Source organism: Cannabis sativa, chromosome 4 (assembly GCF_029168945.1).
Source record: "Cannabis sativa cultivar Pink pepper isolate KNU-18-1 chromosome 4, ASM2916894v1, whole genome shotgun sequence".
Taxonomy (NCBI): domain Eukaryota; kingdom Viridiplantae; phylum Streptophyta; class Magnoliopsida; order Rosales; family Cannabaceae; genus Cannabis; species Cannabis sativa.
Window position 1 is genome coordinate 69,406,762 of NC_083604.1, and position 19,792 is coordinate 69,426,553.

Consider the following 19,792-nt stretch of genomic DNA (forward strand, 5'->3'; position numbering starts at 1 on the left):
GAGCTAAGAGAAATGTTGGCTCCTAGTTTATTCTTATTGCTGATGATTACATTTCTCTATCCAAATATATAATTTTTTTTTTTTTTGGGTATCCACACATTTGGTACCTTGTATTTTTAATAATGCTTATTTGGTACTTTGTATTTTAAAATCATACATATTTGGTACCCTAAATTTAAATTTTTTTGATAAAATTTTATCAATACCATCAACACTCTACAATTTTATGAATTCTAAATTCAAATTTAATTTTTTGATTACATATAACTGAGAACTGTTTGGTTAAATTGATAAAACTGTATTGATTAAATTTTACTTTAAGGTACTAAATATGTACAATTTAAAAATAGGTTAATTAAGACTTTTACTCCTTGAATTTTGACATGTATCAAATCATGCCCCCGAACTGTTTTGGCAGTTAAAAATTCTCCCTAAATTATTGAGATTGTTGGATTTAAGGACTTTTGTCTAATTTCATTCAATTTAATTAATTCGGTGATTGTCCATGAACTAAATCATGCTCCTCGGACTTTGATGTCTACTAAATTATGCCCCTCGAACTTTGACATGTGCTAAATTATGCCCCCTAAACTTTCATCTATGTTAGACTTTTGTCTAATTGTCTAATTTTTTCTTATTAAAATTAGACAAAAGTCTTTAAATCTAACAATCTCAATAGTTTAGGGGGAATTTTTAACGGTCTTCAAAGTTCAGGGGCATAATTTGGTACATGTCAAAGTTTGAGGGGTAAAAATTCTAATTAGCCTAAAAAATATGAGGTATCATTTAAGTATTATTAAAAACAATGGGTACTAAATATGTTTTTCATGAAAACACAAAATACAATATACTTAAAAGAAGTATATACCTTATTTTTTTATTGATAAAATTTAGAATAAAAAGTGATAGGAAGAGAGGATTATTATTTTTTTTTTCAAAAAAAAAAAAAAAAAAAAGGGAAAAGAAAGGATGAGGATAAAAGATGGAAAAGAGAAGCAAATAGACCGTTACATATTTAAATAAAAACAAAAGAAGAAAGATATTTACAGAACCAAAATTAACCAAAAAAAAAGAGAGAGAGAAAAGAAGAAAGCTCATCAATTTCGATTCCATCTTCTCTTTTCTCTCTGAAACCCTTACATTTCATATTTTGGATTCCCATAACTTTCGATCTTATTCACCACAAACCCATTTCAACCCCCCTCTCTCTCTCTCTCTCTCTCTCTCTCTCTCTCTCTCTCTCCTGCTTATATATATAGGCAGTCGAGTTTTTGTCCACAACCTTAGCTCCTTTTGCAATTGCGATTTCACCGCTTCGAATTTCGTAGATCTCCCATGGCGTCCTCCTCCTCTTCGCAGCTTCGGCTCATGTCAGATCTTAAAGCCATCATTAACGAACCTACAGGGGTAATTCTCCTTCTAACTTCTAACCTAACATTTCTTCAATTTCGAATTTGAATTAAATTGGGTTCTTTCTTTTTGTTTTTAGGGTTGCAGTGCTAGTCCCTTGTCCGATGATAATATTTTCGTGTGGAGTGCTACCATTTTTGGGCCCGATGAGACCCCCTGGGAAGGTAGATCTATTTAATTTTAATTTATTGTTTTAGTGCTGATTTATTTATTTTATGTGAATTTTGGCTGATTTAATACTAATTGGGGAAATTTATAATTCAGGAGGCGTTTTCAGTTTGAGATTGACATTCGGCAATAATTATCCCGAAAAACCTCCACGAGTTCGATTTACCTCCGAAATGTTTCACCCTAATGGTTAGTTTCATCGATCCTTTTCCCAATTGTAACTTGTAGTCTTTGAATCAAATCTTTTAATCTTTTATGTTTTTTTTTGGGTTACTGAATCCGTCTGAAGCTCAACGATGACCTTTCATTTGAATCTTTCAAAATCTTGGTGAAATCGAGTCATAAATGAATATCTTTTCTTGCTTATTGCAGATGATTCGAATTATTGGTTGTGTGGTTTATTAACTTCTATCATATGCCACTGTCAAAAGATTTCATTGCATTTTATATCTTGGTTAGAGGGATTCTCAGAAGAATCCCTTAATATTTATTTATATTACCCATTCCTTAGTTTTTTTCTTCATTATCTTCAACTTCAAGTATATGTTCCCAGTTGATACAAGGAAGACACCTATGATAGTTGATAGCAGACTCTAGCATTGAATATTTGGGGTTATTTATGCACTTTCACAAATTGACTTAGCATATCCTTTACCAGAGAAGACCCTGCTATATTAATAATATATGTGCCACATCATTGTGTGTGTGTGGTGTTTTGGTGCATTACTCTTTAATTGTTCAAACTGTGGAGGAGAATAGATCATGATGAATTGGTATTACTATTTGATGGCCACGGTAATTAGCACTTGGATATTAGTCCACGCTGCCATGACATCTATGACCACTATTAGTCTTTAAGTTGCTAACCAAGATTGGACATGCCTCTACAAGAAGTGGTTGCAACGCATCCCTTTTAGCATGGGGAATTTTGGAGTGAAGTATTTTGTTGCATGACTTTCAACATGCGTAACTGAAAAAAAGGACAACAAAGACATAGTTTGTAATGCACTTAAACCTAAACTTGCCTCTAATTGATGACTCTGTTATTGATAATAAATTTGCTGAAGGTTAATTACAGGTCATGTTCTAGCTTCCTGCCTTGTATTTGTGGGTTTTGCAAAATTTTCCTCTGCTATTCCCTTCCCTTTAGCCATTCTTTGGGAGATCACTGTTTTATAACATATACCAATCTCTGCTTAGAAAAGCCATAGGGAGAAACAGAACACAAGGCAAAACATATGATTTATAGTAGTTTAGTATCGATATGAGAGCTCGTCCACTTCTCAATGCAGTTTCTCATTATAATGAAAAAGAGATGAGGTGATTTCGTTTATGTAGCATTACAAAATGATTTTATTCTGACATTCCTAATTTCCTATTAAAATTGATTCACAATTATTCTTTACATCGTAAAAAAATATCGGGGCAACTTTTCACCTGAGAGATACTCATTATACACTTAAGTTACATTATGATTAGCCTTCTTACAAGGCCACAGTCATTATCAAGTTTAGTGCATTAAGATTTATAGGGCAGTAGGCATGGAACTTCCTTAATTCCAATTTTCTGTCTACTTTCAAATGTCTTTTGATGTTTGAGGGGTGAGGAAAGGAAGTCCTCAAAGCAGAATCATGTTTAAAACTCGCAATGATGGGCGAACATGTTTAGACAATGATCCCTTTAATCTCAATTTTTGGTGTAATTTATTTCTTCCTAGTATGTCATTTCAGAAAACTGCTCATACATTGTCTTGTTCAGCTTCTTTTTGCTTCGATATTATTATGATTCAGTTTGTGTTCCAGACAAAGTATTCAAGTTATATAATACTTTGACAGATTTCTTCTACTTATTAATTTTAATCACTCGTTTTTGACATTGGCAAAACAGTTTATCATGATGGTACACTGTGTATGGATATAATTCAGGATGCATGGTCACCCTGCCACAATGTCTCGACAATTTTAACGTCTGTTCAGGTAATATTCCAATTTCAAAACTCTATATTACTGCTTCCAACCAAACCTATCTCTGTGTTTTCACTGCATTTGTATTTGATGCTGTGGTGTTCACTAATTCATTTCTTGCAGTCACTTCTAACTGATCCTAATCCCGCAAGTCCTGCAAATCCTGAGGCTGCTCAACTGTATCAACATGATATTCAGGCTTACAACAAGTATGTAAAAAGTACACTAATTGGTCATATTCTCCTTAATTTCATAATTTAATTTTGCTAAAACTAACAACACCTTGTGGAAATTTGCAGGAGAGTTCGTCGCTGTGCTCGTCGTTCCATAGAATCTTCATAAAATCTCAATGAAATTCTTACGCTGTCTCTGCAACTGATCGAACTAGGCTTGCTATGGTCTGATGCCTACCCTCGTCTTTCTTCTCTTCATCTCCTCACAAAATGTTCTGCTTCTGCTTCATTGTTTTAATTTTTATAGGTTTTTTCCCCTTCTTTCCCTTTCCCTGTTACATTTTGCTTTAATAGTTACATTTTGTCAATATCATATGAGAGAGAATGTTTAATTGTAAATTAGAAGATCTCTTAATCTTCACAACTGATAATAATATAAACAGAAATTTAAATTTACTCTCTGGACTGTACAAGCTAAGCTATGGTCTTCTTGTTAAATTTTGCGGGTTTCAAGAAGTGATATAGCTAGAAGTCTTCTTGTTTAAAATATCTTAAATTTAAACGTTGACTGAAGATGCATGTTTTCCCAATCTTAAGATTCGGGACTTCATTTTTTCCATCTCTTAACATGAGGTTGTGACATTGTGTAATTTTAAGTGTATTTTTTAAAGTTTGTTGCTAGAAAAGAGAATAGTTTAGCTCATATTGGTCAATTGGGCTACGAAGTGTGGTGCTTCCTATGCTGGTTTGCTTGGGGACGTAGACCCTTATGTGGTTACCAATTTCGATTTCAACTAACCCCTAAGCCGGAAGTTTATTCCGAAAAAAAGTCAAAGAACCTAACTAAACAATGTCAATTTTTACTAACAAGAAAATTCATAAAGAAGATTACAAGCCTCCATATTGATATCAAGTAGGAAAGTTGATACTTTATGAGAGTTGGATTGGAACTTAGAAGACATGAAAATCTCAAGTAAGGAGAAGAACACAGTACTGATGTTACACTAAGCAAATATCAGCATCTTATTAGATTGCTGTCAGACATGATTTCCTAAGTCATTAATGAAACGTATTGAGATGTGGAGCTGTTATGGACCATCTAAGTATAAGGTGGTTATGATATGCACATCATCACAATAATACAGCAGCCTCATATTAACAAATGGCTGTTATATTTTCTCAATCCATGGGCATGTGGGCTTGTCCATGGATTTGTAGCTCTAAATTTAAATGGACAAAATGTCATGGCAAGGTTCTGTTTTTCTTTTTTTGGTGAATGGGATAAGAAATGTACTTGAAGATTGGAGGGATCCTTTCATTGTTTCATTAGCTATCCAATGAACCCCTTTAGAACCCCACTTGAATAAGGGTTTTATTTTTGGGTGGGTCAGTCTCTGACCTCTGTTTTTAGTTTGGTACAATTTTAAGAGTGGTGACAGAGAACACTCAGTTCTGACAAATATTTGAAGCTATAAAGGGAGAACCAATACTTGGCCAATGAATGGTACATAATTTTACTTCTACAAAAAATACCACAACTCACATTCATTCATACATACCATCTGGCTGATGTTGATTGTGTACCAAAAATTGAAGTTTATCCATGGATGTCCACTTGAGCTTGATTTTTATTTTTTAGTGTTTGTGTGTACTGTTGTACAACTTAAAAATGAACTATTTCAAGTGTTAGAAGCTCTTTCATTGACAAAAAATCTACAGTTGTTATCTAATGGCCCTATAGGATTGCTCTTGAATCTTGATCAGTAAAATAGACATCAAGTACTGACAGGTTAATTGCACAATAGGTCCCTCAACTGAAGTGTAATAATGATTTGGTCACTTAGCTTTTAATATTTACCAATTAAACCTATTTAATTGCAATCTGTTAGGTATTAACCATCAGCAATGAAAAAGATATATTACTTTTTTTTTCCCTCCTCATCAAGATATACCGGCCAAGTGAGAATGGAGGAGGTTGAGATTTTTTAGTACTTAAAAGTAAGTTTAACTGTAAAAAAAATTACGAACCCTTAATAATTCATGATGTTATGTACATAAAATCCATGTCAAAATTATGTTATCAGCTTGCTGTGATTTGATTGTGGATTGTAAAGTAAAGAGTTTAACAGTAAAAAAAATAAACTCAATAGGGAGAATCGTCACAAGTTCAATAATGGAGGGAGCAAATGTGCCACCATTTTTGACTTGGGACAAAATGAAGAATCTAACAGTCTGATTTTACTTTCTTTTTTTTGCAAAAGAATCTGAATATTGGATTAAGAGATAACATTCAATAGTACCATGTGAAAATCAGTGATTTCAGATTTGATGAGGTACAAAAAATCCAGAATTGACAATAGCAAAATGTATTCTAATTGGAGTATATTTTGCTATTGAGAATAGTAATTACCAACATTTTCCAATCAATATTTTTTCTCATTCTATTGATTTAAGACTATGTTCAAAAGTAGGATTAGATTGAAAAATATAATGTCAGAGTAGATACAAGTTAATCATTTGCGGCCAACGATAAATTATTAGGAAAAAATAAATTGGATGAAAGTGGTAATTTTTTTTTTCGTTCTTTCTAATTATTGAATTATATAAACTGAAGATAGAGGATTTGATAAGATAAAATTATGAAAAAAAAAAAAATCAATAGGATTAAGTTATTCCATGCTAGGGGATCATTTTGGTTGTTGGGGTTAATATTTTTTTTTTTTTTTTTTTCATTGTCCCCCTTATTTTCACAACAAATTAAATCACAGAATAATTTAATTTTCCAAATGTTGAATAAAATCCACTTATAACCAGTCCCTTTACAACAAATATCCACATCAGCAATTACAAACAGAACTAAAACAAATAAGACTCGATCCTAGGGTGGCTTCGCCTCTAGTGGATCAAGACTTAGTAGTTAGTTACAACTGAAATTGTAACTAACTCCTAAGGCTTTGATCAACCGACTCTACTACTCTATAAAAGAACAAATCAAAGCAAATAACCCTAGATCTACACACAGAAAAACAGATTAGAAGAAATAGAGAGAGAGAGAGAGAAGAAATAAACCCTAGTTTGAGGCTTCAGCTCCAAGATCCAACCATGAGAACCCAGATCTCATGGTGAGAAGCTCGAAAGAAAAGTACATGCACAAAGAAGACAAAGCAGAGAGTTAGATCGAGAACAAATAGAAAGAAAACAACAAAAACATAAAGTGTAAAGGAAGAAATCGAGTTTACCTGGTCGATTTCTGTGACAGGATGCTCCAAAGTTTGTAAATCAACCTTATGATAGTGGATATCAAGCTTCTATCTCTGAGAAGAGCTTGACAGAGACGTAGCCCAGATTTGGGTGAACTCTGAAACAAATTCTGGTGTTTTCTCTCCTTGTTTTTCATTTTTCTCTCATCTAATCTAAGCTATGGTTGTGTGTGGGTGTGAATCTGGGTTTCAGATCTAGAATCGAGCAAGTTCTCAAAGAGAACTTGCTCTGCTAGGGTTTCGAGTTTGTGAGTGTGTGTGTGAATTGTGTCTGAGTGTTTTGGGGTTCTAGACTCTTCTATTGAGTCTTTGAATCAAAGAGTGCATACGACATCAAGATTGGTGTCGTGGGGTTAATACGGGGTCGTATTGGTCTAAGTTTCACTTAGACAAGGAAAGGTCAATTTTGACCTTAATACTGATATTGTTATCTTTGTTGGTGTAGGGTTAAAACTGTAAAATCCTACAGTGGTATCAGAGCCTGGTTTGGCTAAGGGAGTTCAACAAAGATTCAAGAAAAATATCAGGAAGGAATTGTCAAGAAAATCTTGAAAGAAAGATTGACAAAAGAACAACACTCAAACAGCAAGAAGATCAAGATTCTGATTCAAACTCAAATTCCAGAAATACAAACTGAGAAATTCTAAAACTCTATCTGTTTCTTATCAAATTTTATTAAAATGAGTAACATAAAAGTTGACATTGATAAATTTGATGGTACAGGGGATTACAGAATCTGGAGAAGGAAAATTAGGTCTCTTCTAGCTCAACAGAAACTATTAAGGGTGCTAGATGAACCTATTGAATGGCCAGAAGGAACTTCTAAAATACAACAAGAAGAATACCTAGAAACTGCTACTGGAATTCTAATCTTCAATCTATCAGATGCAATAATAAGATTGGTAGATAAAGAAGAGACTCCATCAAAGATCTGGAAAAAGCTAGAAGGGCAATTTCAACAGAAATCTTTGACAAACAAGATTTATCTCAAGGAAAGGATTTTTGGGTTCAAAATGAACCAATCCAAGTCCTTAGATCAAAATCTTGATGAATTCTTGAGGATGCACATTGAGCCTGCAAACTCAGGGGAGAATGAGGCTCTTAGTGATGAAAACCAAGCCATCATCATACTTAATTCACTGCCAGAAACTTACAGAGAAGTTAAAACAGCAATTAAGTATGGAAGAACCTCAATCACTCTTGATGAGGTTATCTCTGCCTTAAAATCTAAGGACTTAGAGATGAAGTCAGAAAGAAATGGTGGCTCTAATGGTGAACTAAATCTGAGTAGAGGAAGATCTACTCAGAAGAAGCCTTGGCATGGAAAAGGGAGGAGTCAAAGCCATAGCAGGGGTCCAAACAGAGGACAGAACAAGGGAAGATCTAATTCTAAAGGGCCACAAGACACAGAAGGATGTTACAACTGTGGGAAACCTGGACATTTCAAGAAAGATTGTTATTTCTTGAACAAGAACAGAAAGAACAAGTTTAATGGACAAAGAATTGACTACAATTCAGAATCCAGAAACCCTAAGGGCAAAACAGATCACCAAAATGCTAATTTCAGTGACTGTTATGAAAATGGGGAAGTCTATGTTACTGGATCATCTTTTAAAGATGATTGGATACTTGATTCAGGTTGTACATTTCATATGACTAATAATAGGTCTATTTTGACTGATTTCAGGGATTCAACTAAGGGAAAAGTGATTCTAGGGAATGACCAAAGCTGTGAAATTAAAGGGGCAGGAACAGTGGCATTTAAAATGCATGATGGGGTCACTAGATCACTAACTGGGGTAAGATTTGTGCCTGATTTATCTAGAAACCTAATTTCACTAAGTGTGCTTGATGATTTGAAAATAGAAAGCAAGATCAAAGATGGACAAATGAAAATATGCAAACGATCTATGACTATCATTAAAGGAGTTAAGAAAGAAGGCCTATACTACATGATTGGGGAACCTATAGCTAGAAGCAACAATACTGTTTGACAGAACAACATTTTACAAAGTTCTGAAGATGCTAAAGCTATACTATGGCACAACAGACTTGGAAACTTAGCAGAAAAAGGTTTGCAAATTGTCAATGAACAACAATTACTGGGCAAAGATAAAATCAGCAAAGTGGAATTTTGTGAGCATTGCATACTTGGAAAAGATCACAGGTTGAAGTTCAAAACAGGGACACATAAATCTAAAGGTATATTGGATTATATACATTCAGATTTATGGGGCCCTGAAAAGACAGCAACACATGGAGGTAATACCTATTTTCTATCTATAGTTGATGATTTTTCTAGAAAAGTGTGGATTTTCTTACTGAAAAATAAAAATGATGCTTTTCAAAGGTTTAAACATTGGAAAACACTTGTTGAAAATCTTACTAAAAGAAAGGTTAAAAACCTAAGGACAGACAATGGTCTGGAATTTTGCAACAATGAATTTGACATGTTTTGCAGAGAAACAGGTATTCAAAGGCACAGAACAGTTAGGCTAACACCACAACAAAATGGTGTTGCAGAAAGAATGAACAGAACCATTCTGAACAAAGCCAGATGTATGTTAATACAATCTGGTTTGTCCCATGGTTTCTCGGGAGAAGCAGTCATGACATCTGCTTATTTAATAAACAGATGTCCCTCAAGTGTTATTGAATTCAAAACACCTGAGGAAAGGTGGTCTGGTAAACCACCTGATCTGTCAAACCTAAGAGTTTTTGGTTGTAGTGCATTTGTGCACCAAAGTATTGGTAAGCTTGAACGTAGAGCTATTAAAGGGGTTTTTCTAGGCTATCCCGAAGGAGTTAAAGGCTACAGAATTTGGCTAAGGGACAAAGGTGGATTCAAAACTATAATTAGCAGAGATGTTATTTTTAAAGAAAATGAATTTCCTTGTTTGCTTAAAGCTAACCCTCCAGGTACAGTAGAAACTAACCTTACAGGAACAATACAATTTGATCCTACTCTATGGAAACTAGATGATCAAGAAGAACCTGATATAAATCAGGTGGAACCTGTTGGAAATGAACCTGATCAGGGTCAGGTGGAACAAACAGAAAACTCTAACAGAGAAGGAACTCAAGAAGAAGAGCAACAGGGAGATGAAACTGAAGTTGTTCAACCCACTGAAGCTCTAGATGACTACCAATTGACCAGAGACAGAGAAAAGAGGACACCTAAACCTAATCCTAAGTACAGTTTCAATATCTGGAATGAAGACATAGCCTATGCCTTCATGACTGCTATGAAATCTCTAAGTACAGAACCTCAAACCTATGAAGAAGCTATGACAGGGCCTAATGCTAAGAAATGGTTTAAAGCTATGGATTCAGAAATGGTATCTCTAAAGAAAAACAAGACCTGGATAATGGTTCTAAGGCCTAAAGGGAAAAGAATAATAGTCTGCAAGTGGGTTTACAAGCATAAAGAAGGGATAATTGAAGGTGAACCTATAAGATTTAAGGCTAGGTTAGTAGCCAAAGGTTTTACACAAAAAGAGGGAGTTGACTACAATGAGATATTCTCACCAGTAGCCAAGTACAAAACCATAAGGATAATGCTATCTATAGCTAATCAATTTGACATGGAAATTGATCAAATGGATGTCACTACAGCTTTTCTACATGGAGACCTAGAAGAAGAGATCTATATGGAATAGCCTAAAGGTTTTGAGATTAAGGGAAAAGAAAATATGGTCTGCAGGTTGGTTAAGTCCTTGTATGGACTCAAACAAGCTCCCAGACAATGGAACAGAAAGTTTGATGCTTTTATGATAAAGCATGGATTCAACAGAAGCTACCATGACACATGTCTATACTACAAGGGAGACTCTATAACAGATGTCATCTACTTATTACTTTATGTAGATGACATGCTTATTATAAGTCAAGAAAGGTCTAGGGTTGATATGGTTAAAGCTCTACTTAAGACAGAATTTGAAATGAAGGATCTTGGAAATGCTACCAAGATCCTTGGGATTTCTATACTAAGGGACAGAGACAAAGGAAAACTAGTACTTAGACAGGAAGACTACATTGAGAAAATCATAGATAAATTCTCAATGAGGGATGCTAAGGTTGTTAAGAAACCTATTACTAGTCAGTACACACTTTCTAAGGAACAATGCCCTAAGACAGAGAAGGAAACTGAATCTATGAAGGATGTACCCTATTCTAATGCTGTAGGGTCTGTAATGTACTTAATGGTAAGTACAAGACCAGATTTGGGATTTGCTATGAGTGTACTTAGCAAATACATGGCTAATCCAGGAAAAGTTCACTGGCTAGCCATGAAATGGGTGTTCAGGTATCTACTTGGGACAACTAAGGTTGGTTTGACCTACAATAGACAGAAAGCTAATACTATAATTGAAGGCTACAGTGACTCAGACTATGCAGGGGACAGGGATAATAGGAGATCTACATCTGCCTATTTCTTTCTAATTGGAGGTAACTGTGTAAGCTGGAAAGTTCAGCTTCAACCTGTTGTGGCACTATCAACTACAGAAGCTGAGTATGTGGCCACAACTGAAGCAATAAAGGAAGCTATATGGCTAAAAGGGCTAATGAAAGAGCTAAATCTACTTAAAGGAGTACCTACTGTGTACTCAGACAGCCAGAGCTGCATTTTTCTATGTAAGAATCCTATGTTCCATGACAGAACAAAGCACATAGAAATCAAGTATCACTTTATCAGAGATAAAGTGACACAAGGTGAAATAGATATTGAAAAGGTGCCTACTGAAGACAACCCAGCAGACATGGGAACTAAAATTGTGACTCTTAACAAGTTCACACATTGTATGAACTTGTTAAGAATCGACAAAGGAGACTAAGAGTAGGACCTATCAAGCTAAGACTCTCAGAGATAAACAGATAGACATCAGAACTGGTTATAAGAGGATTTCAGGTGGAAATTGTTGATTAAAATCCACTTATAACCAGTCCTTTTACAACAAATATCCACATCAGCAATTACAAACAGAAATAAAAACAAATTGACTCAATCCTAGGGTGGCTTCGCCTCTAGTGGATCAAGACTTAGTAGTTAGTTACCAGTTGTAACTAACTCCTAAGAATTTGATCAACCGACTCTACTACTCTATAAAAGAACAAATCAAAGCAAATAACCCTAGATCTACACACAGAAAAACAGATCAGAAGAAATAGAGAGAGAGAGAGAGAGAGAGAGAGAGAGAGAGAGAGAGAGAGAGAGAGAGAGAGAGAGAGAGAGAGAGAGAGAGAGAGAGAGAGAGAGAGAGAGAGAGAGAGAGAAGAAATAAACCCTAGTTTGAGGCTTCAGCTCCAAGATCCAACCATGAGAACCCAGATCTCATGGTGAGAAGCTCGAAAGAAAAGTACATGCACAAAGAAGACAAAGCAGAGAGTTAGATCGAGAACAAATAGAAAGAAAACAACAAAAACATAAAGTGTAAAGGAAGAAATCGAGTTTACCTGGTCGATTTCTGTGACAGGAAGCTCCAAAGTTTGTAAATCAACCTTATGATAGTGGATATCAAGCTTCTATCTCTGAGAAGAGCTTGACAGAGACGTAGCCCAGATTTGGGTGAACTCTGAAACAAATTCTGGTGTTTTCTCTCCTTGTTTTTCATTTTTCTCTCATCTAATCTAAGCTATGGTTGTGTGTGGGTGTGAATCTGGGTTTTAGATCTAGAATCGAGCAAGTTCTCAAAGAGAACTTGCTCTGCTAGGGTTTCGAGTTTGTGAGTGTGTGTGTGAATTGTGTCTGAGTGTTTTGGGGTTCTAGACTCTTCTATTGAGTCTTTGAATCAAAGGAATCATACGACATCAAGATTGGTGTCGTGGGGTTAATACGGGGTCGTATTGGTCTAAGTTTTACTTAGACAAGGAAATGTCATTTTTGACCTTAATACTGATATTGTTATCTTTGTTGGTGTAGGGTTAAAACAGTAAATTCCTACACCAAACATGACCTAAATGTTACTTCTACATATTGCAAATTCATTTGCTTACAGAATTATTAGTTGTAATTAAGAATTTTTATTTGCTTGGATATTTTGATATTATTTGAACACTTTAACATTATATTTTATAAATAAATAAAATTCAATCAAATTATACTCCATCATTTGAAGAAATAATTAGTTTCATTTATATACCAAATGCAAATTTAGATATATAAAGATTTTTTTTTTGTATCATTGATAGAGGCCGACTCTTACCCCAGTGAGCCAAATAGTTGATAAAAAAAAGACAGTGAGGGAGGATGTTTCAAAAATCACTTTTTTTTTTTCGAGAAAAAAAAAAAAGAAAATCAAATTTCTTTGATATTATTTCCAGGAGCTAATTTTCTATAGTACAATATTCCTCATCATATACTCATTTCCATTGTGATAAAGATTCCAATATTTTTAAAAGATTCCAATTAATTAAAAGTAGCTTTAGCTAACTAAGCACATTCATACTACTTGATCAATTTATATATGTTACCAAACCCTACAGGCTAGGGCCACAAAATTTATATATATAATATAGATAATTAGGGCCTAGGCATAACAAAGAAATTAAAGATTAGCTCCAAGAAAATCTATACTATAGAAATAATAATAAGGAAAATGTAATCGACGACCATTCCAAACAGCCACTTTCGTTCAATATGTACTATAGATTTATATATATTTTCAAATATTATGGAATATTATATTTGTGATTATAATTGCAAAATTGCATAACTTATCCTTATCTAAAAGATATATATATAAAAAATCTACGATCTACGACCATTCCAATGTTTGTTATACTAGAACTATCATAATAACGTTGTTGATTAGTCTAATTCTTTCACCTAAATTACAAAACAAAACCAGACAAAATAATAAAGTTTTGTCCAGCTAGATAAACTCATTAATGAACAAAATAATTGAAATGAGATGATGTTTAAGTGTGCTTTATCCATAACTACTAGCATAGTTAAGATGATGTTCAATATAGTAAAAAATAATAAAAAAAACAATTATATATTTTTCGCTTCAAAAATAAAAAAAAATAAATTATCTCTCACTAGGATTGGTCAATATATATAGTTGCCTACTTTTTATATGAAGGAGATGCTTCAATCTTTTGGAAGGTAATAATTTTGTTTGATTAACTATGTAATAGTTCTACTTTTATTTTTCAATTTTCACACATATATATATACTAGTAAAAAATTACGTGCGAGGCACGTATACTAATTTTATTTTAGGTATTTTTTATTTTATTTAAAAGATATAATTAATAATTAAAGAAAAAATATTATTACTTATTAGGTGAGATTATTATTATGTATATTTAAATAATATAATTTATAATTTTGACAATTAAAAATAATACTGGATGTAATATATTATAGTGTTTAAGAAAACTTGATAATTTAAGTATAATATGTTCTTAAGATAATCCAAAAATAAACTAAAAATTCATGTTCAAATACTAAAGAAAACACAACTTAAATGTGTGTGAAATAAAAAAGAAAATTAAAAATCAATCTCTAAATTATTGATAATTGAAGATAACATCTATCTAAAAGTTGTAGATAAAAAATCTCTTTTTCACAAATTATAATGTGAAATGTTCTAATTAAAATACTTTATATATATATATATATGGAACACTTCTAAATGGGTAATACACATTGATGGGCACTAAAAAAAATTAATAAGGTAACAATCTAATAACCTGTTATGGCAAGTTTCTAATAATTATTTTTTTTTTAAAAAAAATATATTTATTTTTTATAAAATTGAAAATAATAATTATAACCAATACTTTGAAAAAAATTATAAATTATTTTTTAAAAATTAATTGAAATTACTACTTTATAATTTTATGAAATCGTGAGTTTATTAATAATTTATTATTGTAAAACTAAGAATCATTTACATGTATATTAATGTGTTATTTTTAATAGGAGAATAAGAGCTTGATTGTGGAATCTAATTGTCTTAATATTATTCATGCTCTTAAAAATAAAACGCTACAGTACTTCTTAGTTCTTACTTAGGGTATCATTGTTAGAGAAATATTATTATCATCTAATGATTTTTTTTGACATTACCATGCATCATTCTCCTAGAATAACTAATGAGGTGTTGTTCATTATTTATATTATTAGGATTAAAAAATGATAATCTTGTCTAGGGGTCAAGTATAATTTTTTGTGCTGAAATTCTTGTGTTGGCAATTGCCATTATTCAATAATGTTTATGACACTTTTTTTCTTCGTTTATTTTTTTTGTTAAAAAGTTTCTTCATTGGTTTTGTTCTTATAGATTTTGGTAAGCTCAAGTATTTTTTAAAAAATAAAAACAGATAAATGATTAGCATCAAATATCAGTTCAAATATTAATGAGATTTGTTTTATTTTTATTTTATTATTTTATTATATATAAATAATATTTTATTATTTTATTAAATATAAATAAGAAGTCACCCATGAATTTCTCATAAACCAAGAATTTAGTTATATAGGCACACTTTATATAGAATAGATATTTAAATAGTGAGGAATTGAGCAAAATATAATATTTTTTGTGACCAACTTAATTGTCATTTTTTTAAAAATGAATTAGTTATATTTTCATAAAAAAAAATAAAAAATAAGAAAGAAAGAGAGGAGTAAGTTGAAAGAGGTATTTTTTTTTTTTTTAGTATTTTCAATTATTAATCTATTTGTATTTGTACTTAATCTTCCAAACTTAAATTTTGGTGGTAAAATAAAACCCTCAAAATGACTGAACTGTTAGTAAATTTAAATTAGTAAATTTAAGGTGTCATCTATTTTTTTACAGTTACCTGCCAACATAGACTACTTATCAGTGACAGACCCAGAATTTTCACTTTGTGGGGGCTTATTTATTATTCAAAAATATTTATACCTATATTATAATCATTCTTACTAGATTTATTTAATTTTATGGGGGCTTTTTCTACGATTTTGATTTATAATTATCAAATTTAAGAAATTACATTTAATTTTTTAAAAGACAATATTTTTGTTAGTGGGGGCTATAACCCCCACATTAATACAACTAAGTCCGTCCCTGCTACTTATGTGTACACTCTTGTACATGTAGCACATTTATATTGCGGTACACCGAAGAAGAAAAACCCTACTTCGATGGGTGACCTTCGGCCCATATCCTTGTGCAATGTCTTGTATAAGATAGTGTCTAAGGTGATTGCGAATCGCTTAAAGGAAGTGTTGCCTCAGATCATATCCTCAAATCAATCGGCGTTCATCTCAGGACGCCTTATTACTGATAATATTATGATAGTGTTTGAGGTTATGCACTATCTCAAAAGAAAGCGTAAAGGCAAAGAAGGCTATATGGCGCTCAAGCTGGATCTTAGTAAAGCTTATGATCGTGTGGAGTGGGGCTTTCTTCGAGCTATGATGCGTAAAATGGGATTTGATTTGCGTTTCATTGATCTTGTTATTGCTACGATTAGCTCTGTGAGGTATAGAATAATTCATGGCAGACATGAGCTAGGTCCGATTGTTCCAGAGATGGGTATTAGACAGGGTGATCCTCTATCACCTTATTATTTCTTATTTGTCCTGAGGGCTTCTCATCTTTGATACGGAAGTTCGAGCAGGATCGTAGGCTTAAAGGTTGCAAGGTTGCTAATGGGGCTCCAGTTATATCTCATATGCTTTTTGCATATGATAGTTATATCTATTGTCGGGCAAATGATAGAGAGGTTTCGAATATATTACATCTGCTTCAGCTATTTGAGATCGCTTCTGGTCAACAAGTTAATTTCAGTAAGTCCTTTGTTTTCTTCAGTACTAATGTGCCTATTGCTACTCGAGACCGATTGTGTGGGATTCTTCGAATGAGACTTGCTGATGAACATAGTACTTATCTTAGCCTCCCTTGTGTCATGGGAAGAAATAAGGATGCCATTTTGGGGTTTTTGAAAGACAAAATGCAGAAGCGCATTCAAAGTTGGGAGGGTCGTTTTTTGTCTACCGCTGGGCGTGAAGTTCTAATAAAAATCGTAGCGCAAGCTTTGCCAAGTTTTGCTATGTTTGTGTTCTTGTTGCCTCTGAAAACTTGTTCACATCTAGAAAGCCTTATTTCTAGGTATTGGTGGAGTTCAAGTAGTAGGAAAGGTGTGAGCTGGTTTAGTTGGAGGAAACTATGCAAAAATAAGAACTCTGGTGGGATGGGTTTTTAGAGTTTGCGTAAGTATAATCTATCTTTGTTGGGTAAGCAAGGTTGGCGGTTACTTCTGCACCAGGATTCTCTTGTGGGTCGGATATATAAGGCTCGATATTTTCCTAACTGCTCATTCTTGGAGGCCGAGTTGGGTGGCAATCCGAGCTTTATATGGCGCAGTGTCTTTGAGTCACAATCGCTACTCAGAGATGGTGCCCGTAGGAGAATAGGACCAGGTTCATCTACTGAGGTGCTCAACACACCTTAGCTTTTGTCTGAGGCTAACCTGTATGTGGTGTCTAATCATCCGGCACTAGCCAATTGTAAAGTGTCTCAGCTCATGAAGCCAGATAGTAGACAATGAGACTTGGAGCTTATTGAGGACTTGTTTGATTCCCGCGATGTTGAGCTCATCAAACAAATGCCTTTGAGTGTTAATCTTCGGAGTGATACTTGGTTTTGGAATAAGGATCCAACTGGTTTTTTCACTGTCAAAAGTTCCTATAATCACTTACAGGCGGTCAATGGTAATTGGAACTCATCTATGGAGGATGATGTTTGGAAGATGCTGTGGAAGATTAAAGCCCCTCCTAAGGTTTTACATTTTCCTTGGAAAGCTCTTTCGGGTTGTTTGCCTACACGTACTCAGCTTTATAGTAGACACGTTCCTGTGGATCTACATTGTGTGTTGTGCAACTATGGGGAAGAGTCAATTTTCCATGTTTTGGTTCAATGTTCCTTTGCTCATTCATGTTGGTACCGATCGGCGTTAGGTGTTGGCCATTGTGCAGCAACCAATTTTTTTGACTGGTTTTTGGAAGTGTTGGCAATAGGCAATATGGGGTTGGTTGAATGTAACGTCCCTGCTTCAAGCCTCCATTGGGCCCTTACACCCACGGACTAATGGCTCTTATACATGAGTACGGCACCCTGGCTGCTTCATGGACTGATGACTGACCCTACAGACCAACACGAGTGTTTTCAGCGTGCTTTGTCCTCACTCACACGCATCCTGGGAAAACTTACCAGGAGGTCACCCATCCTTGAAATTGCTCCAGGCCAAGCACGCTTAACTGTGGAGTTCTTTCGAGATGGGCTACCGAAAAACAAGATGCACCTTGTTGACATAGGTAGTACCAATCAATCCATTTAAGCTCTATTCAATTGTGTAGTCCCATACCTACACAGTCTTAGAATCATCCCACTTGACCTTCCCCAGGCGGTGTGAGATTGTACAGCTTACCCGGTATTTCCCCTTACGGATCACGGGACTACTGACTGTCACAATCACCCCCCCCCTTACGGGGTCCGACATCCTCGTCGACCACACTTCCGGCTGGGTCAAGGCTCTGATACCATTTGTAACGTCCCTGCTTCAAGCCTCCATTAGGCCCTTACACCCACGGACTAATGGCTCTTATACACGAGTACGGCACCCTGGCTACTTCATGGACTGATGACTGACCCTACAGACCAACCCGAGTGTTTTCAGCGTGCTTTGTCCTCACTCACACGCATCCTGGGAAAACTTCCCAGGAGGTCACCCATCCTTGAAATTGCTCCAGGCCAAGCACGCTTAACTGTGGAGTTCTTTCGAGATGGGCTACCAAAAAACAAGATTCACCTTGTTGACATAGGTAGTACCAATCAATCCATTTAAGCTCTATTCAACTGTGTAGTCACATACCTACACAGTCTTAGAATCATCTCACTTGACCTTCCCCAGGCGGTGTGAGATTGTACAACTTACCCGGTATTTCCCCTTACGGATCACGGGACTACTGACTGTCACATTGAAGAAGCTGTCCTGGTCAGTTGGGCAATTTGGAAGGCTCGGAATGATATGCTTTGGAATGGTAAAATTTATAGCGCTGCTGATGTTGTTTGGCTGGCTCGAACCACTCTCCGACAATGGAAGTGTGCTCAGTCTAAGCGGCTGGACTCGATTTTCCTGTCTTCCAATCGCACTGACACAAGAGAACGCTGGTTCAAACCGGCTGCTGGACAGTTAAAATTAATGTGGATGTGGTAGTTTTTGAAGACACAAATGAGATTGGTACTGGTTTTCTAGCACGCGGCTGTGATGGTCGAATAATTGAGGCATTTTCAACTATTTCTTCTGTCAGCTGCGACCCGAAATTGTAGAAATTCTAAGTGTCAAAGAGGAACTTAGTTGGATAAAGAGGAATAACAAGTCAGATATTATTTTAGAGACGGATTGCATTTTAGTTGTTCAAGCTATTCTTAGTTCGGTATCTATGCCTTCTATTTTTGGCCTATTTCTTCAAGATTGTCAATTTATTTTATCTTCTTTAAGTAATGTTTCTATTAGTCTTGTTAAATGGTCTGCTAACAAAGCCGCGCACTGTATGACACGTGGTGCTTGTTATTGGTCAGGTCGTTATTTTACTGAGAGCGATGTTCCCTTTGCTTTTCAGGCTTTTGTATTAACGGATGTTTCTGTCTAATAAAGATTATTTTTATTCAAAAAAAAAAAGAGAAATCTAATAAACATGCATGCATGATTCCATATAATAATATAATAATAATCGAAATCAATAGCTTTTCTATTACTAATTAAAATTACGGGACAAGGTCGATATAAATGATGATGTAGAACGACTATAACATTA

General features: G+C 34.4%; 2 protein-coding genes across 3 annotated transcripts; both read left to right on the forward strand.

Moving 5' to 3' along the window:
* The first annotated feature begins 1,008 nt into the window (after positions 1-1,008).
* On the forward strand, positions 1,009-4,171 carry LOC115712237 (ubiquitin-conjugating enzyme E2 1). Of its 2 annotated transcripts, XM_030640501.2 has the most exons (6): positions 1,009-1,407; positions 1,490-1,574; positions 1,675-1,767; positions 3,466-3,554; positions 3,666-3,751; positions 3,842-4,171. In XM_030640501.2, the coding sequence occupies exons 1-6, from the start codon at positions 1,336-1,338 to the stop codon at positions 3,882-3,884; spliced, it is 468 nt and encodes a 155-aa protein (XP_030496361.1). In that variant the 5' UTR covers positions 1,009-1,335; the 3' UTR covers positions 3,885-4,171. The 2 variants fall into 2 exon arrangements, with proteins under 2 accessions (XP_030496361.1, XP_060970382.1); XM_061114399.1 differs by having other exon boundaries at positions 1,023-1,407; positions 3,666-4,171.
* Positions 4,172-16,114: 11,943 nt separating this feature from the next.
* On the forward strand, positions 16,115-19,191 carry LOC133037107 (uncharacterized). Its single transcript, XM_061113930.1, has 5 exons — positions 16,115-16,455; positions 16,668-17,113; positions 17,219-17,409; positions 17,677-18,002; positions 18,975-19,191. The coding sequence occupies exons 1-5, from the start codon at positions 16,115-16,117 to the stop codon at positions 19,189-19,191; spliced, it is 1,521 nt and encodes a 506-aa protein (XP_060969913.1).
* The last annotated feature ends 601 nt before the right edge of the window (positions 19,192-19,792 follow it).